Here is a 26,839-nt window from a genome sequence, read left to right as displayed (position 1 = left end):
CGAACCACAACCGGTCACATGCGCTGTAGCTAGCTCCGAAGTTCCGGTTGAGAAACTTGCGTTGAAACCTGGCCAACGCACCGAGGAAGTTGGCGCTAGCATTGCTGAGGCGTGCACCACCGTTGTCGGGTTCCTGGAGGGCAAGACGACGCTGACGTTTGGCCTCAACATCGTGCTCCCGCAACTTGGGCTCGGCGGCTCTTCGCTGACGTTTGGCCTCAACATCGTGCTTCCGCAACTAGGGATCCGTGGCTTTTCGCTTTCCCGAGCACATTCGAGGCGCCGTTGCTCAAACGCAGCCTGCTCCTCGGCGGAACGCACCCCTCCCCCACGTGCGGTCTTCCCATCCGGTCGCCTCAACTGATCTGAGGCGAGGGAAGGCCGGCGGAGAGCGCGCCAAACGTCTTTCCTTTCCCTCCCCGTGACACACTAAACGACAGATTGGTCGCGAGCGTCATGTGACCTGGCGCAACTTTCTCCGCACCTGCTCTTTCTTCCTTGTCCCTGGCTCATACCCGCATATGCAATGTGGGTATGCGCCACACGCGAGTTCTTGCGCCTACAACGCCACCGAAACTTGTGAGTTAATACAAGCATCGCTTGAAAAAACATCATGTATGTTCTTGCTTATATTTCTTAAATTCTTTTAAAGCCATGCACAGCGCTCTGTCGTGTGTGTTCCTCATCTGTGTCTCTCGTCTAAAATGTTGCGCATTCCAACCTCTAGAGATGCTATACCAACACGCCCAGTCTTCAACCTTGGCATATGAATGCTTGAATTATCTGCACTGCTTAAATTTTTGGCATACCGTACTCTGCCGCGCCATGGATGGCCAAAGCGCGGCCATGGAGAGCAAGCCACTGAACGATAGCCACTTTTCAGAGCGCTTGCGCTAGTTTATCTTGGAGTCTATTTTCGAAAATATTTGTCAGCATGACCTACCGAAAGTTTACCATAGTCGTATCAGTATCATTAGGCAACGAATTCCACAATAATGCTTCAAACGACTGAAACAAGCATGTGCATTGATTCTTCCGCGGCGCCCGGCTGCCACTGGCCCGAACAGCGTGCCGTGCGCTACGCGCCGGCCCGTGGGAGAGTGAAATCTGAGGAGAATTGAGCAGGAAAGCGTGCGCGAAGAGAAGAGTGTCGCTACTTTCCAAAATGGAGGGACTTTACGCCGGCTGTGTGAAGGGAAAAGAAAAAGAAGCAGAAAGCTCGATTTGGCGCTTCCGCAGCTGCACGGTAATGAGGATAGAATGAATTCGAATGGCGCTACGTACGTATGCGCATACTGCCTGTGAAACCATGATATGTTGAAGGTGCCCATCGTACTCATTAGTAGTCAGCAACTCCACTTAACAAAAAGCTCGGCGTAATTTGTGCGTACCCGCGCATGTGTGTGTGTCTGCGCGTGCATGTGTGCGTGTACTCATGTTCGGACTTTTTATGCACTCACACAAAGCTTCTCTGTATATACCTGGTGCGTGAGGTATTTGGGAACACAATGTTGGCTTCAGGCAGAGAATATCTCCCGCAAAAATACATATTTTCACCAAACTTTGCGAAATACTTCTGTTACGGTTTATTTCTACAATTACTTAATGAATCCGCCATTTATTTATTTATTACATACTGCAGGCCGAAGACCAAGCAGGAGGGGCAAAAAGGGAACATATTGAAAGAAATGAACAAGTTATATAAACATTGCTACTGAACGACAAGTATACACTAACAAAGGTGATAAATATACACGTGTAGAAAAATTTGCATAACTATGTATTAACAGTTTTATGTACAGAAGGGTAACGAAAACACATCGAAATTTGTACACAAACAGTTTAACCGCAATCCAGTTTTCTGCACACAAGGGTTAGAAAACACAATTCAGATAACCCGTTGACATAATATAGTATGGCAATAACAACAATGACATTTAGACGAAAAACACAAGTGTTTTTCGAAGTCAGGAAAGCCACGTTCTGGAAAAAACATTTGAAGGCAGTGCATTCCATTCGTTAATGGTTCGCGGAAAAAACGAGTGTTTGAAAAGGTTCGTACGTGCAAAGTACGGTGTCAGATCGTGATTGTGACAATGTCTGGTTTGTCGGGAAGAAGAAGGGGAAATGAATTGAGCGGGATGGATACTAAACTGCTGATTTCGAAGCAGGAAAAGAAACTTTGTGTATTTGCAGCAATAGCCGATTCAATTCGGCTTCAGAAACAGGTGCATGCACGGATCAGGTGGTCCTTGGAGATGTTGGCCATTGAGTCAGCAATGGCAGCCTTCAACGAGTTTTTTGTATTATGTGGCTGCTTGTTGGCCTCTCTCTCCACGACGCCCCAGACACAGTAGTCGAGCGGATTTAAATCTGCAGAACTAGGAGACCACAAGTTGGGAGTGACATGGTGACGCAGGCGGTGTGGGCGGGAGCCGAATCTTGATGAAAGACATAAGGACTTTCTTTTGAAACAGTCTCTATCCAGGGCTTTACAACAGTGGCAAGCACCTCCACGTACGCGGCAGTATTAATGTAGAGTCCTTCTGCAAAAAAGTGTGGCGGCATGACGTCACTTGTTGTTGATGGCGGCCAACACCGTCACAGACGACGGAAATGTTGCGTGCGTACTGTAGGCACCTCATCAGCACTTGCGGAATGCCAACTGTCGTTACGGCAGTTAACCTTTTGGTCTTGGTCAAAGTTCTTTTCATATGAAAAAAAAAACAACAAAAAAAAAAAAAAAAAAGAAACCGCATTCCAGATTCCTCAGGTCTCTTCAGCTTCCTTTGAAAGCGCTTGGATCGGAGCAGACGGTTCTCCCGAGTTTTATCGAACATGAATTGCCCCCTCCTCCTGACATAGGAATGGTACCTGAAGTCCTCGTGCACAGCGAGCCTGACAGTTGACTCTGCAACTTGGAGCTCCTTTGCAATGGCCCGCATTGCCTTCCCTGTGCCGTCACTCACGATGACTTGCAGCTGCCGGAGAAAATCAGGGGTTCTGACGACATCTGACCACTGACTCTGCTTTTTCCTTTCGCCACAGATGCCACGTCACCACCAGAACACATCAGTTCTGTCCGCACGTTCAGAAATGTGGCGATTTCCAAGTCGCTGTGGTGTGCGGCCAGAGCGACGAGGAACCATAGCGACGAGGACTGCATGGCGTTTCATTTCCTGCGTCAACCTGTACGCTTCCATCTTTTAACAAATTATGCAGTATGAATGATAAGGGACTAACCAACAATAAGCCACAAGCCTAGATAGATATGAAGAGCCTGCTGGTGTCTATGGCGATAAGGAATAGTATCCTGAAATACCTCGCGCACCCGGCAAATTCCAACTCATTTGATCTGCTGCATTTCTTAACGATTATTTTTAATGCCTGTCTATGTCTTTGTATGCCTGTATATGATTTTTGTGCTTACCCTGCATGATGCCAATCTTGGCAACAAGATCAAATTCATACAGCTGTCACCGTCATACAGTCATCATCACCGTCCCCATGTTGGTGCTGTCATCACATACATGCTGAAGCCACACACACATCTGCTCAATTTACACAAACACATTGGTCCACTTGGTAATGCTTTGTGGAATCCCAAGCAATCGTGGATAGCCATTTGCCTGCGAAATGCTTCGCATGACATCGAGTGACACAGTGCGTGGTATCTGCATAATTTTGTTTTTCTCTGCTGCAAATGCCAGGAAAACCAAAATCAGTGAACTTGGAGGGGACGCTACCAAAAATTTTTGTGCCAAATTAAACTTATGTGCATTAATTACCGCCTTTGTAAAAAATTCCTTTAGCAAGTGCTCAAAAGTGTCCCACTGCCATTTTCATCTATGTTTTCCAATCTGTCGATAGAATACTGCGCTACCAAAAAATGACATTTTGTAGATGTGCGGTGCATGTTAACTCAAGTGTGCCCCAAAATTTTTGCGTTCTTGGCTTAAAGGGCTGGCCATTTTGAGCTGACAACCACGGTGCGTACAATGCGTACTAACGATCGTGTCTGCAAAGTATTACACCACTAAGCGCCGCAAGAAGAGCTGAAAGTTGAAACCAAACGCCGTGTGCCCTTCTCACGGGTGCCAATATCCCAGCCGGAGAGTCGACGCCTGTCGCACAAGTACACCTACGTAAATTGCAGTGCTGTGATGTCACTCACAGTAACACGTGGCTTCAAGAATTATTCGAGGCAACAACAGTTATTTGTTTGATCTGTTGCTTCAATAGATGATTTAAAGTTTAAGAGAAGCAATAAAATCTAGACATCGAATGTCTGCGAGTCTGTTTTATTCTGTGCCGTAGCAAGAAGGGCGCACTCCCATTTCATCTGCTTGTTCCCACGTCGTGCAATCGCAGCAAATGAAACTATTTGCCACTTTCTACTAGGTTCCAATGTGTGATCGTGATCTTTCATCCTCTCGCGCCTGCCTCAGTGCTTGTAATTGTGGCACTGACTTATGGTGTTCTTGTGCAGAGTGTGCGAAATCGTGCGCATGACATTGCTCGTGAGACAGTAATCGGAAACGTGCTACTCTGCAAAAACATTAGAGGAGAAATAAATAAGAAGGCCAGGCCTGTGACGTATCCATCACGCGATCCACCGGCTCCGGTATGGGACAGTGCAGGGAAGGAATTTCCCTTGCGGAGGCTATGCAGCAGCAAGTGGAAATAGCGTCTATATTCGCGGCGAAGCTCACCTCCAGAAATAATGGGTTTGCGGCACTTGAATTATTTTTATCTCTGCTATTAATGAACTAATTAAAAAAATACTCATGGTAGAACACTCCTTAGAGGGCTGGTAACAACTTGCAGCATATAACCAAAATTTGCTATGTGGCCAGGTGAAGGGACCTTTGAAGGGATACGGACACAAAAGTTGGCGGGCGGTTTTTCACGTCGGAGCAAAAGTTGAACTGCTTGCAATAACGAATACAACAAGCTGCTTTGAAAAAAAGAATGAGAAACGTCTTTTTTTTTTGCGATTTTCTGGTGCGCCTTGTCTCCAAGCGGCCGCCGGCAGAACCTGCAACTTGACGTCATCACTAGAGACCGGATTTTAGGCAAATGCCTTTTTTGTTCCTTGCACTCCTGTCACCACATTTTGATATATGAACATGAATCAGAGGTTAAGGAGGGCCTTTAGAGTGTTTTTATGGTGCCTATAAATGCCTATTTTGGCGTTTGTGCCTAAATGCCTATAAACGCCTATAAATGCCTATTTTAAATATTGGCGCCTATATAAACATGATTTAGCTCAAGTTTCGCTTGCGAGTGCAGTTAGAGATCGTTATTCATGTTACCGGGCAACATTGTTCGGAACTCTATGGGGTTCAACCTAGTCCTCCAGTTCAACCAACTCCCGGAAAACAACTGCTAGCAGCAGTGGAATGGGACGCGCCGGCCAGTATACGCCGCCGCGCTGACATGGCCCGAGCGGTTGGCGAATGCGAAACCGCGGAGGGCCACCACGGGAAAGGAAGGTGAAGAGCAAACGAAGAAAGAAAAATGTGACGTGCACGCGGCCTTTGTTTTGTTTGTAATTTACTTTGTAAGGTGTTCACCGCCATCGAGCGCTCCTTCTCAGCGTACAAGATGCCAAGTGACAAGAGGCACAATTTTGAATCTAAAAATCTGGTGATGGTGGTAGTTTCCTATTGTTTCCACAAATCACAGCGATTCTTAGACTACGGTCCTCGTGCTCTTGAACAGATTTCTTCAAACACGTGCACTTCAAATGGGCGCAAGTGTATTTGGGAGTGTTGGGACGTGTTGCCTGTACAATTCGGATAATGTCATTGCATATGAATAAATCGCCAGAGTTGCACCTAGGAGTCCTAATGCAAGAACATGTTAATTTCGTAATAAATCGTAGTCTCTCTTGCAGTTATAATTTGTCTGTTTTTGGCGTATCTTAATTTAATTGCGTAAGGCAGACATAAAGTAGCGGTTTTTTCATCAGTAGTCCCAGCTTTCAAGTATTCTTTTTCATGCCTGTTTCACTATATGAGACGCTCGAATACAGTGGCCATCGAACATGAATATGACCAGTGTGCTTGTTGAATTAAGCCAATTGATCGTCATTAGTCCAGCAGTTTTATGGGACAATTGCACGGCTATGTTCAACTGTTGGTGCATTTGTGCCATCATAAACAACATTTCTTGTTTTCCTGTCGTAGATGCAGGTCGAGCACGTCTTCGTTCGAAATTATATGCATTTATGTAAAAATTTATTGTGCTTATATTTACGACGTTGGCGGCCTAAAACACGTTTTTTTTTTAATGCCTAAAGATCCGGCCTCTACTTATCACTCCCTCCGCGCGCGCGCGCGGCCAAGGCTGGCCGCAGTCGTCGCAGTGTTTCCGGTGGTTGCGGTCCCTTGCAGCGCTTGTTTATCTTCGTCGGCGATCTTCGCACGTCGTCCGTCTGAAACATTGTCACCGTCGGCGCTCCACGCAGGTGGCGCGTATTACATGTGCCTTCCCGCAATGCCTAGGCATTGCTGCGCCCAAGGCTGTTATAACAGCATCGTCGGTCGCCACACGCCGTCGCACACGTTTCCCAGGGACGAGAAGGTGCGTAAACTTTGGATACGTGCCTGTCAGCCATCACGCCCAGCCTGGAGACCTATAAAAAATGACTTCGTTCGCGCGGACCACTTCGTCGACGATGATTATGTGACCAACCCGGCTGTGCTGGAAAGCCTCGGCATGCCGCTCAAAAGGCAATGCTTAAAGCCTGACGCTGTGCCATCGGTCTTCTCACGAAAACGCAAGGCAGAAATGATCAGCGGCGCGTTGGAAAAGAGGAGGCGAAAAGATGTCGGTACTTTCGTTCACTTGCCCCCTTCTTGAGCAGTGTGAGGGCGAGGCTGGGGAGAGTTGCGCGAGGCTGGGCACGAAGGCAGTAATGTGTTTAAAAATATTGGCAAAGCATAGTGAAACAATACAAGGGTAGCGAGCGCGACTCACGAGTTCACACACACACAGCTCTGGTTTTCCACAGGCTTAAAACCAGAAAAGCTGGGCAGAACGCCAGACAAGTGCTGCCATCTGTAAGGCGGCTGGCGAAGTAGACGTGAGAGCCTCGGAGTACTGATACCTCACAGCAGTTGCTCACGCCGACGGCATATGCTACTATTCAGTCATCCACGCAGTGCTCAAGTACCCCGCAGCTGCCTCGCCTGCGTGCGCTCTTGAAAAAAGTTGCAGTGGCTTAGCTCGGCTATGCCAGGATATACGTAGCGTTAGCAAAGGTTCAGCTGATTATTCTTAGCTTTCCTGGTTGTCTAGATTGTCAAGGATTAGCTTGACTGTCATGCTTACTGCTGCTCCAATGACACACACGCGGTATATGTATTATGTGGCACATGTATTCATTCCTCCTACGCTCAACCGCTAATTGCCAGGCAACTGCTTCGGGATCCGATGAGTCAAGCTTCTCCGTTCTTCTGCGCTGTTGAGCAGCATTTGCGCTCTCCTTCTCCATGGCTATACCACACTGGCAAACGCCAGTCAGAAGCGCAGCGGCTCCAGCGCTACGGTGGCTCCGTACCAGCGCAGTGTCAGACGGCGACTGCACAGCAGTGTTGCCAACCAATTTTTGGAAAATACCCTACGTCTTAGTCAATATTACCCTACTTTACCCTACACAATATTTTTATTGCCCTACATTTTACTCTACGCACAGAATAACACAGTGTGTTTATAATAACGTACAGACTATACTTCACAGTACGACGTGACAGACGTGCGGTGGCGCTGAAGTCGGTAGCGACTTCAGCGCCACCGCACGCGATAGGATGCACGATAGGCTAAATGTAATGAGCATAGATGAATATGGCTCCAGAAGTCTAGGTAGTGATCACAAACGTATTAAGGTGAGTTTTAGAAGGGAAATGAAAGTAGGTAGGAGGCAAGATGAACAACCAGGTGGGATATTTTACTCGGAAAAGCAGCTTGAAATAGCAACCCAGCAAATTGAGGAAGTAATTTCAGAGGATACAAAAACAGAATGGACATATGCAAATTTAACAGGACTATTTGAGCTAGAGCTTACTAAGGTACGAGTCAGGACAAAAGGGAACAGAAGACTTAAACCCAAGAGCTGGTGGGATGAGGAGGTTAAGAAGGCCATAGAGAAACGCCAGGAAGCATCCAGGGAACACAGATATTCAAAGCAGAGGGGTGAACCAGAAGCTGATGTAGGCAGAAAATGGAACTTCTTAAGCTGTAGAAGGGAAGCATCCAATTTGATCAATGAGAAGATCAGAAGAAAGGGGAGCCAATGGTTGTCAGAAGTAAACAAAAAGGATAGAAAAGCAGCGAAGAAATTTTGGAAACATCTCAACTCCTTGAGTAATAAGACTAGCCTAGAGCAGAGGTTTATAGTTACAGCTCAAGGTGTTCAACTAGAGGGAGATGAGGCAATGGAACATATAAGAACAATGATGACAGAAAAATTTAAAGAACGAAACATAGCATGTGCTCAATCAGGTGAGGATGGACTAGTCAGTGCAGTGGCTCCACTGGCACAAAGCGAGTGGGAAAGGGCAGAGAAGAGGGTTCCTAGTAGCACGTCGACAGGTCCTGATGGCATCCCAATTATGTTGATAAAGACATTGGGCCCAAAATCTAAGAAAGCATTAAGAGAGGCAGTGAGCAAAATGATAATGGACGGTAAAGCCCCTGACGGGTGGAGACTGAGCAGGATGAGCATGATATATAAGGGAAAGGGGGACAAAGCCGACATAAACAACTACCGTCCCATAACAGTGACGTCAGTGGTTTACAGGGTGGTGATGCAGATTATAAAGGACAGACTGCAGGCATGGGTGGAGAGCGAGGAGGTGCTCGGGGAACTACAAAATGGGTTCCGAGAACAAAGAAGGTTAGAAGATAATCTGTTCTCATTGACACAGTGTATTGAAATAGCAGAAAAGGAACACAGGCCCCTATGGCTTGCCTTTCTGGATATCAAGGGAGCCTATGACAGTGTAATCCAAAAGGATTTGTGGGACATACTGGGCACTCTAGAGGTGGAAGATGGAGTAAGAAATCTTTTAAAAGATATCTATAAAAGTAACAGGGTGCTTATAAAATGGGAAAACAAGGTATCTGGGCCTATAGAGATACAGCAGGGGCTTAGGCAGGGGTGCCCTCTGTCACCTCTGTTGTTCATGCTGTATTTACAAGGATTAGAGAAAAAATTAGAGAGGAGCGGACTTGGCTTCAACCTTTCCTATTCCGGGCAGGGAGAATGGATTAAACAGTCATTGCCAGGACTGATGTATGCAGATGACATTGTACTTATGGCTGACAGCAAGGAAGACTTGCAGAGATTAATGGACATCTGTGGTAAAGAGGGAGATAGCTTAGGTTTGAAGTTTAGTAAAGAAAAATCGGCAGTCATGACTTTTAATGATAATCAGGGCAGCGAGCATAGGATACAGGAGGTTACGCTGGAGGTGGTGGATAAGTACAAATATCTTGGAGTGTGGATAAACAATGGGGCTGAGTACCTAACGGAACATGAAAAATATGTGACGGCTAAAGGTAGCAGAAATGCAGCTGTGATGAAAAATAGGGCACTGTGGAATTACAATAGGTACGAAGTGGTGAGAGGGATTTGGAAAGGGGTGATGGTCCCTGGTTTGACTTTCGGCAATGCGGTCCTGTGCATGAGATCAGAGGTTCGAGCAAGGTTGGAAGTTAAGCAGCGAGGGGTAGGTAGACTGGCTCTGGGAGCACACGGAGATACACCAAATCAGGGGGTACAGGGTGACATGGGATGGACGTCATTCGAGGGCAGGGAAGCCAGCAGCGGGATAGAATTTGAGGAGCGATTGAGAGAGATGGCAGAAAAGCGGTGGGCAAGGAGAGTTTTCAGTTATCTGTACATGAGGAATGTTGATACAAAATGGAGGAAGCTGACCAGAAAACTGTCAATCAAATATTTGGACTGCAGGAGGGGTGCAAACCAGGAAACAGCGGTTAAGAAAAAGGTTAAGGAAACAGAGAGGGGTCTGTGGAAAACAGGGATGCAGACGAAATCAGCACTGGGCACATACCGAACTTTCAAGCAAGAAATTGCCAAAGAAAATATCTACGATAATTCTAGGGGAAGCTCTTTGTTGTTTGAAGCCAGGACGGGAGTATTGCGGACTAAGATGTACCGAGTCAAGTACCAAGGTATAGACACGTTGTGCTGTGCGTGTGGAGAAGAAGAGGAAACGGCTCAACACCTCATACTTTTCTGTAAGGGGCTTAACCCTACAGTGCAAGGCAACGGGGCTGATTTTTTCAAAGCATTGGGGTTTAGGGACAGTGAAGGCAAAATAGACTTTAAGCGGGTAGAAATAACCAAACAGAGGTTATCTGATTGGTGGATAAAATTAAGGCAGGGGTGAAATTTCACCCACCACAAAGTACAAATTATCTTAATAGTCATGGCTAGGTGGCGTATGTCACCGCCCGATTTAAAGGGTTCAGCCTCATCCATCCATCCATCCATCCACTGTCATCGAAATAACTAGCAGCAAAAAAAGCACATATCAAAAGCGCGCGTACGCGCCTTAGCGCACATCGTCTCCCAGACGTGGAAGTGGCAGAGAAAGAGCCAGAAAAATTAACGTCATTATTGAGCAAAAGACTGGTGTGGCTTGCTAGTCCGGTGTGGTTTGTGGAAGTGGCCAACACAAAAACAAAAATTTAAAGGACGCTTACGCTTCGCATTTAAGAGTGGAAAGCGATAATCTTCAAAGATCCCCGATTGTTTGTCAGGCTTTCCGGTAACTGCGGCTTTATTTTTTCTGCACCTTCGCCTCGGCGCGCCGCTGACGAGGAGGTTAGATGATTGTTAGAAATGCTGGAAAAGGGGTTTCAGTTTTCGCTTAATAGAATTATGTTTTTGCGTATATTCAAAGTACAATACGACGCTATCATACCTGTAGGTAGTTGTATTTTACGATTTTTCTGACGCATTTTAGTTTGAGAAATTCGGTTAGTTCACCGGCACCTCTGCGCCACGCGGAGGGCCTGCGTGCTCGGGCTGGTTCGGGATGATTTTCTTGGCCTCGGATGCCGATGCCGCGACCAACGCCGGATTTTCTGCGACACGGGGCCCTTAACGCTCTCGCGTTAAAACGTAGAAAATCGAAGAAAGCAAAGGAATACCACAGGATCGAAATAGAGCTTACGGTGGTATTATGCAGCTTGGCTGGTCAACCACTTTCACAGAGTGGAATGGCCGGCGAATTTTTAAATGTGAAACATTTCTTGGTGAACATTTGCCACTTTGACAGTATCTATCTTGCTGCCTACTTTTTGGTGCTCGCATGTTCGTTTCGTTAACTTGGTATGTACCAAAATTGGCATACAAGAGCGTATGACGAACATAAATTATAGGTCATTAAATGAACGTTATGACATGCGTGTCATGTAGGTCATGAAACAGCCGCCTACCTCTTGGTGATCTCATGACAGTTTCGTTAACTTGGTAGGCTCCCCGCACACTGTTTCGCATAACATCGATTCCCACAGGGCGTGGGATCTGCCGGCTTTTCTTCCTATTTCTTGCGAATAAGCAAGCTGATTGCATAGGATAAGATCCCGCTTTATAGAAGGCGCTCATACACGTGGCACGAGCAGGTGATAATGCGGGCCGCCCCCCCCCCCTTTTTTTTTTTGCTGCCGCTCAACAGTGTGCGACCGCCCGCCCCGATCGCCCACCGAGCAGTGCTCTGAAAATGCTAGGGGCCGAGCGACAAGCTAAGTTTTTGGATAGCAGGGAACTGAGCGAAGCTACTGACGTGCACCGGCGCTTACAGTGACGAGTGCCCCCGTTCACCGCGGCCGCCGGTGGTCCTATGGCCATTGCTTCGCATGATTAACCGATAACGCAAGCATCAGTTAAAACGCTGGAACCAACGGCCGTAGCAAAATTCAAAATCCCCTCCCCAGGCAACGAACGAAGACGGCGGAGAGAAAAAAGAATGCTAGCAAAGATATATGTGGCGTCTGATCTTTCGGCTCTGCCCTGTGCCGGTGAGATCTGAATTAAAACAGTTTCAATTTTATTCAAAGAGAGATTTCGTTTTCGGATTTCTTCAGGAATATCGAGAATAGCACCCTCGGAGATGTCGCGTCGATCTGCTTGATTTTAAAATCACTCGTCAAGTGTTCACTTTTCGCTGATCGATGATGAGCAAAAAGTGGGAATTACCCTACGCCTGGTAAGAAAATCGCATTACCGCCCTACTACCCTACGCTGCCCGAAAAATTCCGAAAATACCCTACAAGTAGGGTAATTACCCTACGGTCGGCAACACTGCTGCACAGCGAGCGCGCCGGCGCCAGTGCGTCTACCACGGCTACGACGTCACTCCTCTGGAATGCGCAGACCGGCGGCGGTGAGTCGCGCGCGGCGGCGGCGGAGTGCGCGAGAGGTGCCGGCTCCGGTGGCTCTCCGGTGCGCAAGCCGTGTGACATCACTGATCCTTGCGCATGCGCAGCACGGCTCTTGATGTGCCGCGCGAAACGGGCTTGGCTAGGCCAGTGTAGCTAACGCTACAAAAGCAAGTTTACAGAGGAAATGACAAATAATTCTTGCACAAGTGTCTGGTGCAGAGCGATATATTCGCGCTACGGTTCGCGAAAACCTACTTCCACGGCCACCCGCTGTTCTTCGTCGCTTGACGCGGAAGGCTCGTAACCGTAAGCGGTAATATTTCTTGCCAAGTTGGAATGGTCCTCGTCTTCAGACGTATACTCATTGCTGGTAGAGGCACCAGAACTCGAACCCATGCTCGCGATGGCGGGGTCGGCGCACTTCGAATGACCGCGGCAGGCAGGCTGGCTATCCGACAAGGGGGTCGTGACGTCACGCCTTCCAACTCCCGCGGGTCGGGCGGCGAGGCGCGCGCTCACAAAAACGCCAAAAATAAAGCCATAGGCTCAAAAATCAGCCAAGTGACTACTTCTTTTCGGTGTAATCACACACTGAGGATTCATTTTCAGCATTTTCGCAAAATTTTCAGATTTCGTGTCCATTACAAAGCAGTGCTACTGCTTACTGCTACTGCTTAGTGCAGTGCTAAGCATTACTGAGCCATTATTTTTCCGATTTCTCCATGTCTGATAATGAGAGATGTACTTGAATTGTTTGGTATCCTTGATCAATTATATAAGCCCCCTTGTTTATATTCGAAGAACCTAAGGAGAAGGTGTTGAGGAATGTGTACACAGAATTAGAAGTCCGTGACTTAAGTAAGGCCTTTGCAAAAAATAATGCATGCAAGTGCTCCAGAGCTTTACGAGTAGGGTTTACGAGCAGCACAATATTTTGACAGCTGCCCTGGCATAACTACAAATGCCAGCAGGACCAAGTTCAGTGAACTTAGAGGGGACGCTATTTGCAAATTTGTGTGCCAATTTAAACACACATGAGTGTCAATTACTGCTTGTGTAAAAAATTCCTTTAGCAAGTGCTCGAAAGTGCCACGTTATTGTTTCCAGCTATGTTTCCCTGTGTCCCAAAAGAGCTCTGCATTATGTAAACTGCATCATTTACAAATTTTTTTATGGCACTGACATTAAAAATGCTTACTGCATCCTTGTTTTTTTTCTTGTTTTTTCGTGTGTGATGGAAGTTTGAAGCAGAAATTTGGGCTAGTTGGTTGTAACTGAACTTAGAACAAGCGCTGATGGACGGGAACACAAAGAGACAAGTAGACTTGACGGGCGCTAGAATTCATTGGCGGGGGGTGGACATTTGGCAGATCACTGTCGGCGGTGCACTGCCACCTCATGCAAGCCTTTGAGGGCACACGTGTCCTGCGCAGCTTTTCGACACACCAAGCAAGGGAGATCTTTGAAGCCTTATGTATCAGTACCGAAGCTGATAAATGTGTCAGCGCACCTTCACTGGCCCTGCAGGCAAAAGAAAAAACGTGTTTAAAGCGAACCTTGATTTCCTTTCGCTGATAATTCTGCCCGATGATTTTTGTATTTTTTTTATGGTTCTGCGGTGGTATATATGTTGCTGTTAGTGTCATTAAACCTTCAGTTGATGTCTAGCGCCCGTCCAGTCTACTTGTCTCTTCTTTGTGTTCCCGTCCATCAGCGCTTGTTACGATGTCTAAGTTCGATGGAAGTTTGGCTGGTGTCCTTGATGAAATAAACGAGGTAGCTTCTTTACGTTCGGTGACAACAACGGCCAGGCAATGTGTTGAAAGTGAGTGGGTTAAATGGAGCCTTGGCAATAAATTACGCATGCAAGTGCTCTTGAGCATTATGAACAGATCTAACAAGAGGTGCAGAATTTCGCCTGCTGCCCTGGCAGAACTACAAATGCCAACGAGATTAACCCTTTGCGGTCCGTTGTCGGGCAGGGCCCGACAACGCAACACGGCCGTAGCGTTCTGCTGTCGGGCACTGCCCGACACGGGTGTTTGGGGGTTAAATTTCGCGGTTTTTCTCTCTGCGATTCGTCCGTATTCTCTGTATACACGATGTGCCATCTCTTGAGGGATAAATAAACTTTGTTTGTTAAAGTTTACTTCTCTTTGCACTAGGGTGCAGCACAATGTTCAGCACGGCTTCTGGATACCAGAGCCTTCTCACTTGAGCACGGAACAGCACGTTCGCACTCAATAAACATGATGCGCCTTCTCTTTGCACTAGGGTGCAGCACAATGTTCAGCATGGCTTCTGGATACCAGAGCGTTCTCACTTGCGCGCGGAACAGCACGTTCGCACGGTTCGCTGAGAAGCATGACCACTTTTTCATCGCGTGCATTTTACGGTGGCGCATTTAGTGAAAGCTTCTAGAGGTTTCCATTGTCAATAGCTTTATTTTGAGGTGTACACAACTGCAGAGTCAAGCTAAGAAAGAACAGCGACACTTGCAGTACCGCCGCAACCTCTTCCAATAGCTGGTGGGTGACATGAGGGCTAGAGCCAAAAAACGGAGCCCGTCTGCGTGGAAAGATTGCGAGGAAAGGCTAGATGGGAGGAGCCATTTCATCTACAAGCTCCCAGGCCGAAGTAGCAAAGACTGTGCTGTTTGTAGCGATCGACAAACAAACGGAGGCAGGAGGGAAACTGTTTTTCTGCAAAACCTGCAGTAACAACCCTGGCCTGCACCCAGAAAAATGCTTCGAGCGGTATCACATGCTGTTAAAATATCGGTGGAGGAGTTTCCTGCAGAATGCAAAAGAAAAAATAAATATCCTATGAGTTTTTCATCCACAGTTTGTGGTTTTGATCGCGGCGCTATAAACTGGCAAAATAGTTTCGGACCGGGACAGCCGGAAAGTGGGTAAACGTTTCGGACTGCAAAGGGGTAATTATCATTTGCTTTTCTTGCAACTAATGTACTATTACGCCATCCACTGTTATGCTGCCAACAATTGTACAAATCTGTTGTAGTTTCTAACCGAGGGTCCCATTTCCAGTATTAATACTTTGGGACCCTCGTCTGTATATTAGATTTTTATATTTATGTTTTGTGTATAAATAAACTCAAACTTCTACTTCTAGAATGCGCAAGCAAACGTCTTCTTATTGCTAAATCATGTTCTCGGGCCACATCGTTAATGCATCTCCCTGTCTGGCCGATATATTTCTTGCCACAAGTTAAAGGAATCTCATGAACAACGTCCAGAGTGCAGGAAACAAAAGACCTAGCGTGCTTCTTCTCGCAGGTGTTCAACTTTTGCCCACCCAATATACGCACACACAGGCGAGAAAGTTTGCAGAGGGTCGAGAAAACAACCGTATGCCATCCCTTTGGCTCACATTTTTCAGATTGTACGATACATTATGAAGGTATGGCACAACTTCACGAGTTTCTTCTTGTAAAGAGTGTGCTCTGCCAACTTTATTATTATTTATTTTATTTATTGATACTGTCAGCCCATATGACGGGTTATTACAGGAGTGGATTTAACATACATAAACAGAGAAGTGCATTGGCGCACTTGACCAATGCTCGAAAGATTTCGTAGTTTCGCCCGAAAGACGAAGCATCAATTGCGATAGCAAATTAGTAGAGAGCTATTCGGAGTAGGGATAGTAGTTTTATAGACTGCATAAACTTGGACACATCCGCTTACTAACTGAATTAACAAGCGTGGTGTCAGCGCACACAAGCAAACATGAATAGATCACACTGAATGACCGCAGACAACGACTGTCAAAACGCTGGCAGCAATCGCAGCCGCTGCAGTGGGCAAGGTTCGTGCGGTCTATCGCTTCAAAGGAAACTGAGCGGCTGATGCACAGCGCATACAAAGGTCAGAGCCGTGTGAATATAAGAGACTGTGCGGCCGACAGCCACAGCCGGGCAAAGTACGAACGGAGTTGTTGGCAGAGTAGAAGCTGCGCCCCCCCCCCACTCCCGCGTTGCCTTCCCGCTTTCTAGCTTTCGTGTGGGAGATTGAGTGGCCCATACGCCTGATTGCAAGATACACCTTTGGTACCGGAGCACAGCGTCACCCCGCCTCCCTCCCTCCCCACGGCCTTTCGCGCAACGGTCGCGTTTGCTTTCAGCTGTGCGTTCGCTCTCCGTGATAGCGCGCGCGTCACCCGTGTGCTTTCGCTCGCGCATACAGTGCGCGGCGACGATTTTATTGCCCTTGGAATCTATACGGAACCTCACGGCGATGGCGACGGCAGAAATCCGGTTGAAGTGTCCATATAATTGCTATCGCAATACAAAGAAAGAAAATGAAGCAGCACTGCTGATACGAAACACATTAACAATATAATTACTGAGCACATTTTTACTTATTATATCACAATATTAGTAAAGAATATCAGAGTGCATCAGGGTACATAAGGCAATGTATTGCTTCCAAGAATGCATTAATTCATTTTATTTGAACAATTGAGTCGGGCAAATAGTTCCACTGCTGAATTGCCCTGGGAAACTTTACCTGAAGCAGTCATTGTGCACTGTGGGAGGAGGTATATACATACTGTGTCTGTGCCGTGATGTTTCCTGTGTCTTGATTTGGAAGTACTTGTGTGTTATTTTGACATGGTTATGAATTACTAAGAACAGGAATTTAGGCCTTTCATACTCGGTACGTTTTTGTAGATGGGGGGAGCTCTGCAAGTTTACATAATTCAGTTGGAGAGTGAAAACGGCGGTATTTGTTAAATATAAACCTAGAAGTAAGGTGCTGGAGCTTCTCTAGTTTTAGACAGCTACTCTGGCTGTAGGGATCCCAAACTATTTTTGCGTACTCAAATATGGGTCTTAGCAAGGTTTTGTAAGCTAAAATTTTAATTTCAGGGAAGGCACAGTGCAGGTTACGTCTCAGATCCCACAATACTTTGTTAGCTTTGCACAAAGCTCATTTACGTGAAGATTCCAATGCAAGTCGGGTGTAAATATAAGACCTAGGTATTTATATTGTTTAACTCGAGCAAGTTCATGACCATTGATACTGTATGAAAAATTTAGAATATTCGTTTTTCTAGAGATCGACATTAAAACCGATTTAGTTGGGTTAAGCTGCATTTGTCACCGATCGCACCAGTTCTTAATTTTCTGTAAGTTCAGCAAACTCAACGCTGAAACAATTTCTCAAGGAAGCCCCAGACAAGTTTTGGAGGTACTTGAATCCAACGAGCTAAAACCGCCAAAGTAGCCAGGATCAAGCGGAGGCATTTTTTTTCCTCAGTCTTTACCATCGATGACGGTATCTTGCCTACCATCAATGATTATGCGGACAGGCTTCCTATTCAGAATATCGGGATTACAGAAGAGGGTGTTTTCAATCTGTTGCTTCACATTAATATAAACGTCCCGGTCCTGATGAAATCCCCAATGAATTCTGCCTTCTTTCGTTTTCTGCCTCTTTGTTTAGCAATTTCTCAGCATTGGCTACCAAAACCGTCACAGGACAACCTGCCGCCTGTAGCTTAGAAACTTGGGTGCTGAAACCTTCCCCTACGCTTTGGCGTGGCAGCTGCTGGCTCGGTCGGCCAGAATGCTTAAATGCAGCGAGCTATGTGTCGTGCTGACCTGCGCGCGTCATCGACATTCTTTGCTCAAAAGAAAACATGCGTCGCTTTCGCTGCGTTGACGTCTGGCACTGTGCAACCGCCTGATTTGGTGTTTGCATTTTCGCGTAGCTTATAACTGAGCGAAGTAGTGCATAAATATAAACACTGCATGGACTTTCACGTTGTGGAGTACGAAAGTAAACACAATACGCATCGCCATTAGCTGTCCAGCATTTGATTAACCGCTTCGCTTCATAGATTCAACACGTGCACGCGCTCATTAAGCTTTTCTCCGGACCTACTAGCCCAGCAATCTTAAAGTATGTTATGACCTGCATTTGCGCACAATAAGTGATCATCAAGTACGTCGCTTAGTAGACAGCCTCTCGAAGAAGCATTCACTTACAAGCTGCGGTGGTCTTCGTTGTTCTAACGAGAAAAGAAAGCCGCGCGATTAGAAACGGTACAACTGCCAATAATGGAGCCTTACCTTGACTGCTGACTTGGCCTGACACGGACCTAAACTGGTTGTAAATGCGGCGGCTCTGGCCAGCCATAACGAGACATCCTCGACGACGGTAAATGTAAAACCTAGAAGCTCAACAGAAACCCCGCCTGGACGAGCCGCCGGCACCGCTGCATCTTCAAATTCGTCGCCAAACCTGATGATGTTGATGATGATGCCTGTGGCCGAGGGAAAGCTGGGTGAAAAAATTACAGAGGCACTTAAAGGGGCTCCTGACCACTTTGTATCGAAGTAGAGAAATACGTTTGAAATTAAATTATACTATTTCAGAAATACTTTGCAGCAAAAAGTCAAACACACAACTTGCGGCAACGTTCTTCGACATACTTCAGTTTAGTTTCGAAACTGTCCACTAGACCAAGCACACACCAAGGAAGATAAAAAAAAATGCATTTTTTTACATCCTCCTTGCACTAGACCAACGCTTTTTTGGCGTTCACTAGACTCTTCAATACGGTGGTTATTATTACGGGGGTAGGTGCATACAGCTTGGGTAGGTGTAGGGTGGCTAAAAGGGCCACCTTAGTAGGTGTGCCGACCGGCGCATCTGGAGCGTAGTTCACCGCTTCTCCGCGTCATGACGCAAAATTGGCGCTGCGGTCAGTAGAACGGTTCCGCAGTGCGCGTCGTCTGCTACAGGGGGCTGGCGGCGAGCAAAAAAATAAAAAAATAAAGGCCGTATTGGAATAGTTGTATGTCATCTGTTCGTGTCAGTTTCAAGGGTGAAGAGCTCCGCGTCCCTCGTACTGTTTGCAAGTTCCTAAGCGATGTGGAATGTTCCAGGTCGGAAAAATGACCGGCGAGATTAGCGGTGGTATTGCTCGACCAAAGAACACCAAGGAGACTTACTGCTTTGCTCCGAACTGCAAGTCAGGCTCTAAATTTGTGAGAAAGACAGCGGAAATGTTCGCCTCGGGCTGCTCAGTAGCTTGTTCATGCAGTATCGGCGACGTTAATGAGCAAACCGTACACCGAAAGGCGTACGTCGATGAGCTCCTCGACATTGTAAATTTGCAAGCCGAACATGAGGTGCTCAGCGCCTGCGACATCCAGCACCCCTGCGCTGCTATAGGGAAAAAAAAGTGACTCTAAGCTTATATTCTATATGCTCAGTATATAGCAGGCTATGTAGCAAGGAAGTCGCTGCAAAGAACCAAGTGCTCCGATTGCTCAGGGACATTACTGAATTCAACTGAATGAGTAGGTCAGGGCTGTTGCTCCCTTCTGAAGCACTAAAAAAACTGGTAGCATCGCTCGAAGATGCCTTAAAGCTGTGCTTCAGTTTAAATGAGTTACGAAGGAACAGTATCGCCGACTTTGCATACTTTTTGCAGGTGAATCCTCCGAATTTGATCAGCTGTGAGCGGAACAAGAAAGAGCTCACAAACAAAGTTGTGAAGTTCTATTCAATTACACGCCTTTACTTTCTTGTCAAGGGCAAGAACATGGCGCGCGAAAGCTACATGGAGAAGAGGAATCACCTGAAGCGGAGGAACGGACGGAACGAACGTCATTGTTCTGTGGTGGTTCAAAGTTTTGCGACTTCTGGATATAAGGAGCTTCCCCGAAGACGTCGTCCTCCGGAATGGGGGACGGAGGACCTCCGCGCCCTCCTGACAAGGCGAGTCCCTGCGGCGGTAACCCTGTCCGTGGAAAACCACGACATCACCGACTATAGGCTTCCCGATTCATCTGATAGCTCCACAGCGGCAGAGATGGAATCGGACAGTGATTACACGCTAGTCCAATCGCGCCACTTGAAGCGCAAGCTTCGCCGGACGTCAGCAGGCAGTGATTCTACTCATAAAAGCAGATGCGATGAACGGGTCTTCTCCGTGGGCTACACCCCAACTACGGCAGGAAAGAATTTGAATTCGTTGAACAGACAATCGCTGACTAAATTTTTCGATCGAATAGCCTCAGGACATGTGAGAGAGATCCGCATTAATGATCGGAAGAACATTCTAACGGTGGACGTGAGTTCTCAGGCAGTATTGGAGGCTTTGAAATCCATTGAAGTGGTTGGCAACATCCCAGTTCGCTCATTCCTAGCGTACGGCAACGATACGTGCACTGGTGTTGTATCAGATGTGGACATTGACATCAAGGATGAAGACCTACGATCTCTTCTATCGTCGACAGTACGAATACTCGACATCCACCGATTCGGCCGTTCCCGGTGCATCAAGTTGGTCTTCGAGTCAGACTCTTTGCCAGCATCGATCAAAGTAGGTTATGTGAGGCACTCGGTGCGTCCATATGTGCCACGACCGTTACAGTGTCACAAGTGTTTCAAACTGGGCCACGTGAGTGCTGTGTGTAAGAGCCCTACGTCGTGCCATAGATGTGGTGGTGCTCATCAGGTAGACTCCTGTGAGACTGACGCCATGAAATGTGCAAATTGCTCCGGAGGCCATGAAGCGACATCCAAGGACTGCCCCAAAATGGCAGAAGAGAGACAAATACTGCGAAAAATGGTGAGAGAGAACTCCACGCACAAGGAGGCTGCCAATTCCGTCCGCAAGAAAAGACGCCGGTTGCGGCAACGGCGTCGCCGCTCACAGAGCAAGTCCCGAGAGAAAGAGGCACTTCCTTTGAGTACTTGGATGCAAAACGTACCACAGAGAGAGCAAGGCCGGCAGACACAAGCTGCGCCTCCTCCAGTACCTCCGCGTCCGTCAAGGAATGAAGCGTCATCCAACGTGCGTCCAACCTCTTCGGCTGTAGCGTGGCCTTCGCTACCACAAAGGGCTTCAGGTGGAGATACTCCTTCGGTGCTCCCCAAGAGCCGGGAGGGTAATGAAAGGCTTGAAAATGAAAAGATGATAGACATGCTTAAAGAACTAGTAAACACTATGCGTATATTGATCTCCGGATTGGCAACGCCAACTGCACTATCTGTCGTGAAGGCGTTAGATGCTATGCAGCCGCTATTAGCGGCTCTAAAATAAGGGTGGCAATCATGGCTCTCACGATAAAACACTGGACATTGGAACAGAAGATGCACCATTCTGTTATAATGCAATGGAATGCTCGAGGTCTATGCGGCCGCATGTCTGACTTTAGGCAACGGGTTTTCAAATACCGCTTCCCAGTGATCGTAATATGCGAGCCAAATCTCACGTCGGACTTTCGCCTTTCTGGATACGTTAAGCTCTGGTCACGTGAAGATGGACACAAGAGCAAAGTGTTAATGTGTATACGCAGCGACATGACGTTTGTTCGGCACACGATCACTCCACATGACAGCAATGAATATGTGTGCGTGACACTGAAACATAAACTGCATGTGTTTTCGATCATCGGCGCCTACATACCTCCTAGCCAAAGATTTGACCTCTCCTACCTATCTACTGTGTTACAAAGTTCCCCAGGCCCTCATGTTCTTATTGGAGACTTCAATGCTCATCATCCTTACTGGGGAAGTGCCGCAATGAACTGTCGGGGAAGGAACTTGATGGACTTCATAGAAACTGAGGGTCTGACTGTCATCAACGATGGGTCTCCCACTTACATCCGCGGCACTACCTACGGAAGTTGCTTAGACCTCACTATTGTATCTCAAAGCCTCCTGCCCTCAGTCAGCTGGTGCATGGACATAGAAACGCATGGGAGCGATCATATACCAACATATGTGCAGATGAAGTGGTTTGTGCAAGCAACTGCATCTACTGTACGCTGCACTGATTGGTCCACATTCTCTACATGTGTCGAAGAGTATTGCGGAGACATCACTTCACCATCTGATATAGAAGACATTATTGTATCATCAGTGCAGAAGACAACAAAGTTTATCAGTGCACCTACATCCAGAACGGCGATTGATATTGAATATGAACGGCTCCGCGCAATCCGCCGTAGAGCGGAAAGGAAGGTTAGGCGAACTCAATCGACATTAGACCTTGTCTCATGTCGACGTGCTCAACGAAAAATACGGCGTCACCTTCAAAAAATGGGAAAACAACGGTGGAGGACCTTCTGTTCGTCTCTGGATCCTCGAAAGCCACTTTCTAGGATCTGGCAGATAGTACGAAGCCTTCGTGCCCCTCCTCAGCAAAAACATCCTTTCCATGCTCTAGCACTTCACCAATCTCTGACGGAAGTGCAGGTTGCCGAAGACTTCTGTAAGAGAGTCACCCGTACCAATATTTTAACATGTCCAACATTGCATCGACCCGTGCCACCTCCTAAAGATGCTCGTCTTGACCTTCCTTTCACGATGCCGGAATTGGAAGCTGCACTTGCTGCTTCGAGACGATCTTCTACACCTGGACCTGACGGTATTTCATATACTGCTCTGTGCCACCTTGGTGTGGAAGGTCGGAAAGTCCTGCTGTCGTACTATAACGCCACGTGGTCATCCAGTACAGTCCCGAAGCAGTGGAAAACCAGCCGTTTGGTGGCCCTCCTAAAGCCAGGAAAATCGCCTTACGAAATGTCATCTTACCGGCCAGTAGCTTTAGCTAGCTGTGTCGGTAAGGTGATGGAACGAATGGTGCTCACTAGATTAGAATGGTTCATGGAAGGGAATGAGCTTTATCCTGAAATGATGACCGGATTTAGACGTGGACGTTCTGCAATAGATGGGGTCATTGATCTCGTGTCAACGATCGAACACGAAAAAAGGCGACACCGACTTGTAGGAGCAGTTTTCTTGGACATAAAAGGAGCCTATGACAATGTACTGCACGAAGCCATTCTTGATGCCCTCGGTAATTTGGGCATCGGCGGCCGTCTCTACATGTGGATTGAAAGTTACCTAGATGGTCGCACAGTCTTCATGTCCACAACTGATGGCGAAACGAGAAGACACGTTGTGGTCCGTGGAGTGCCTCAAGGAGGAGTCCTCAGCCCGACTCTTTTCAATATTGCCCTTATTGGCCTTGCGGAAATAATTCCTGACACAGTACGCATCAGTACCTACACAGATGACATATGCATATGGGCGTCCGCAGTCACACGACCGCAAATTCGGGCAAGATTGCAGCGAGCTGTTTCTTTAACGTCTCAGTACCTGCAGTGCCAAGGACTGCAACTGGCTCCAGAAAAGTGCGCTGCGATAGCGTTCACACGGAAGCTTATGTGTTGGTATCCAATTATGATCAATGGCAATACCATCCCATATGTGGCCCAGCACAGATACCTCGGCGTTGTCATTGACCGCGGTGTTTCATGGTCAAAGCATGTGGCAATGTTAAAGAAAAAATTAACTGGGCTTGCTCAAGTTTTTCGCTTTTTGGCCGGTATGAAGTGGGGCCCATCTGAGCATTCGCTACTCCGGCTGTACCAGGCTCTCTACGTCGGCTACATTCGGTATAGCCTGCCAGTTTTATCAGGTATGAGCCGGTCATGTTTGCGTACGCTGGAAAGTGCCCAGGCACAGATGCTGAAAACATGTCTCGGTGTTCCACGTTGCACCTCAACCTACGGAACAATTGAGGAGGCTCGCGTCACCCCTTTACCTGTCTATCTACGATGCGAACCTCTTCGAGTATTCCTGCGACTACTGTGCCGTCATGGATGCCACCCCTTATCGACACTTCCCGACATACGGCCGGACTCCACATTTTCAAGAGCCATTAAATGCCAAGAATCTGCCATACCATCATACTTTGCCCCTGCTGACCTTCCACGTATGCCCCCATGGGTAATGTCCAAAATACGGGTGCGTCTATCTATTCCCGGAATTTCTAAAAAATCGCGAATACCTACCGTCGGCCTCAGACATTTAACACTTGAATATATGTCGAAAGAATATGACTCCTCGGTGAATGTGTATACAGACGGATCGGTCTCGTCGTATGCGTCTGGTGCTGCTTTCGTCGTGCCTGCGCATCAAGTCATTCGATGGTTTCGTCTGTGTAACAAGACGACTACAACATCTACGGAACTGGTGGCAATCAGAGAGGCCGTTCGATATATTTTGCAACAGCCTCCTCAAGTATGGACAGTCTTCAGTGACGCAAAGTCGGCTCTGCAGCTACTTAGACTGGTGTTGAAAGAAAGCGCTTACAGAGTGTTGGCTCTTCAAACTGCCGAGCTATACACTTTAGCGCAAGAAAACGGCCACCACATCACATTTCAGTGGATTCCCAGTCACTGTGGTATACACGGCAACGAATTGGCTGATGCCGAAGCGAAGAAAGCACTGGAAGAACCAGAGTCAATGCTTGCGATTCCTTTTTCAAGAGCGGACGCCAACTGCCTTCTCTCCAGTGTCATCCGAAAATCGACTGAAAAGCACTGGGACAATCCGGATAATCGACACAGACGACTGCAGAGATTGGACCCTACCATGAAATTTAGGCTACCACCGAAAATTCAACGCAGCTGTGCCAGTCTTCTGCACAGACTAAGGCTGGGGGTAGCGTTTACGCGCGGATACGTACACCTCATGCGACGCACCGAGTCTCCAGACTGTGAATTGTGCAATGTCAAAGAGACTATAGGTCATGTGCTTTGTGACTGCCCTAGGTACGTGCAAGAGCGTCAAAGGTTGAATAATGACCTTACGCGTCTCGACAGCCCACCCTTGTCGGAGGACGTTATTTTAGGCCCTTGGCCAGACACTCAGTCAAGTTTCAAGGCCATGCAGGCGCTACTGAACTTTTTAAAAAGTACGGGCCTGGACTGTAGGCTTTGAGCATGCCAAAGTGCTTGCCATATGTTTCACATCCTCCTTCTCTCATCATTGTCACCCATCATGCGCCTCTTTCTTCCCTCTTTCTTTCCCTCTTCCCCTTCCCCCAACGCAGAGTAGCTGGCTAGAGGAATTTAACTCAGGCCGACCTCTCTGCATTTCGCATCATTAAACTTATCTCTCTCTCTCTCTCTGAAGCGGAGGCGTGTGCTGTGAATAAACGTGGCGCTCCAGCCCATTGCATTAAATACGTAGATGCATATTTTCCATGCATAAAACAATACTGCAGTGGTTTTATACGGTATATGGAAACGTGTTTACGTGATATTTAGTGAGTTCTAATGTTTCAATTTCGAGAAATCCAGCTATTGTGTTTATTGCTGCCTCAGTTACGGTATTTAAATTGTTACGAGACGAATTTTGATGGTAAGTGCATATGGTTCACTGTTTGGTTACAATAAAGCAATACGTCTAGGGCTAGATTCACGAATATATTTAAAATACAAGAAACGCTCACATAACTTGATTAAGCAGACGCACCAACATTAATAGCCTAGTGCCAGCAAGGTCGCAACGTTGGTCCACCACATCATAACATTATTCACAGCAGACGCCTCCGCTTCAGGTGATTCCTCTTCTCCCTGTTGCTTTCGCGCGCCATGTACTGGCCCTTGACAAGAAAGTAAAGGCGTGTAATTGAATAAAACTTCACAACATCGTTTGTGAGCTCTTTCCTGAGCCACTCACAGCCGATCAAATTCGGAGGATTCACCTGCAGAATGTATGCAAAGTCGGCGATACTGTTCCTTCGTAACTCATTTAAACTGACGCACAGCTTGAAGGTATCTTCGAGTGCTGCTACCAGTTTCTTTAGTCCTTCAGAAGGGAGCAACATCCCTGACCTACTCATTCAGTTGAATTCAGTAATGTCCCTGAGCAATCAGAGCACTTGGTTCTTTGCAGGAACTTCCTTGCTACATAGCCTGCTATATAGAATATAAGCTTAGAGTCACTTTTTTTTCCCCTGTAGCAGCGCAGGGGTGCTGGATGTCGCAGGCTATGAGAACATCATGTGGGGATTGCAAATTTCCAAGGTCGAGGAGCTCATCGACGTACGCTTTTCGGTGCACGGCTTGCTCATTAACGTCGCCGATACTGAGCAAGCTACTGAGCAGCCCGGGGCGAACATTTCCGCTGTCAGACAGCGGAACATTTCCGTTGTCTTGCTCACAAATTTAGAGCCCGACTTGCAGTTCGGAGCGAAGCGTAAGTCTCCTTGGTGGTCTTCTTTGGTGGAGCAATGCCGCCGCTAATCTCGCCGGTCATTTTTCCGACCTGGAACATTCCACATCGCTTAGGAACTTGCAAACAGTACGAGAGACGCGGAGCTCTTCACCCTTGAAACTGACACGAACAGATGACATACAACTATTCCAATACGGGCTTTATTTTTTATTTATTTATTTTTATTTTTTATTTTTTTTATTTTTGCTCACCGCTAGCCCCCCGTAGCAGACGACGCGCGCTGCGGAACCGTTCTACTGACCGCAGCGCCAATTTTGCGCCATGACGTGGAAAAGCGGTGAACTACACTCCAGACGCGCCGGTCGGCACACCTACCCATCTAGCCACCGTAGCTCAGCCGT

General features: G+C 47.2%; 1 protein-coding gene across 2 annotated transcripts in view; it reads right to left on the bottom strand.

Annotated features, from left to right (window-relative positions):
* LOC119433831 (uncharacterized) overlaps positions 1–18,681 on the bottom strand; it is an 85,782-nt gene extending 67,101 nt beyond the window's left edge. Inside the window, exons 1-2 of one of the 2 annotated variants that reach the window (XM_037701093.2) lie at positions 18,518–18,681; positions 18,434–18,456 (exon numbers count right to left, since the gene is read on the bottom strand). In XM_037701093.2, the coding sequence (XP_037557021.1) occupies positions 18,434–18,456; positions 18,518–18,584 (90 nt within the window). In that variant the 5' untranslated portion in view covers positions 18,585–18,681. The remainder of the gene's footprint in view (positions 1–18,433; positions 18,457–18,517) is intronic. The other variant, XM_049658962.1, reaches the window with a different exon arrangement.
* Between the last annotated feature and the right edge of the window lie 8,158 nt (positions 18,682–26,839).

This window comes from Dermacentor silvarum, chromosome 11 (assembly GCF_013339745.2).
Source record: "Dermacentor silvarum isolate Dsil-2018 chromosome 11, BIME_Dsil_1.4, whole genome shotgun sequence".
In the NCBI taxonomy this organism is placed as follows: Eukaryota; Metazoa; Arthropoda; class Arachnida; order Ixodida; family Ixodidae; genus Dermacentor; species Dermacentor silvarum.
The sequence above is the reverse complement of the archived record's forward strand: the minus strand, read 5'-3'. Positions and strand labels throughout refer to the sequence as shown.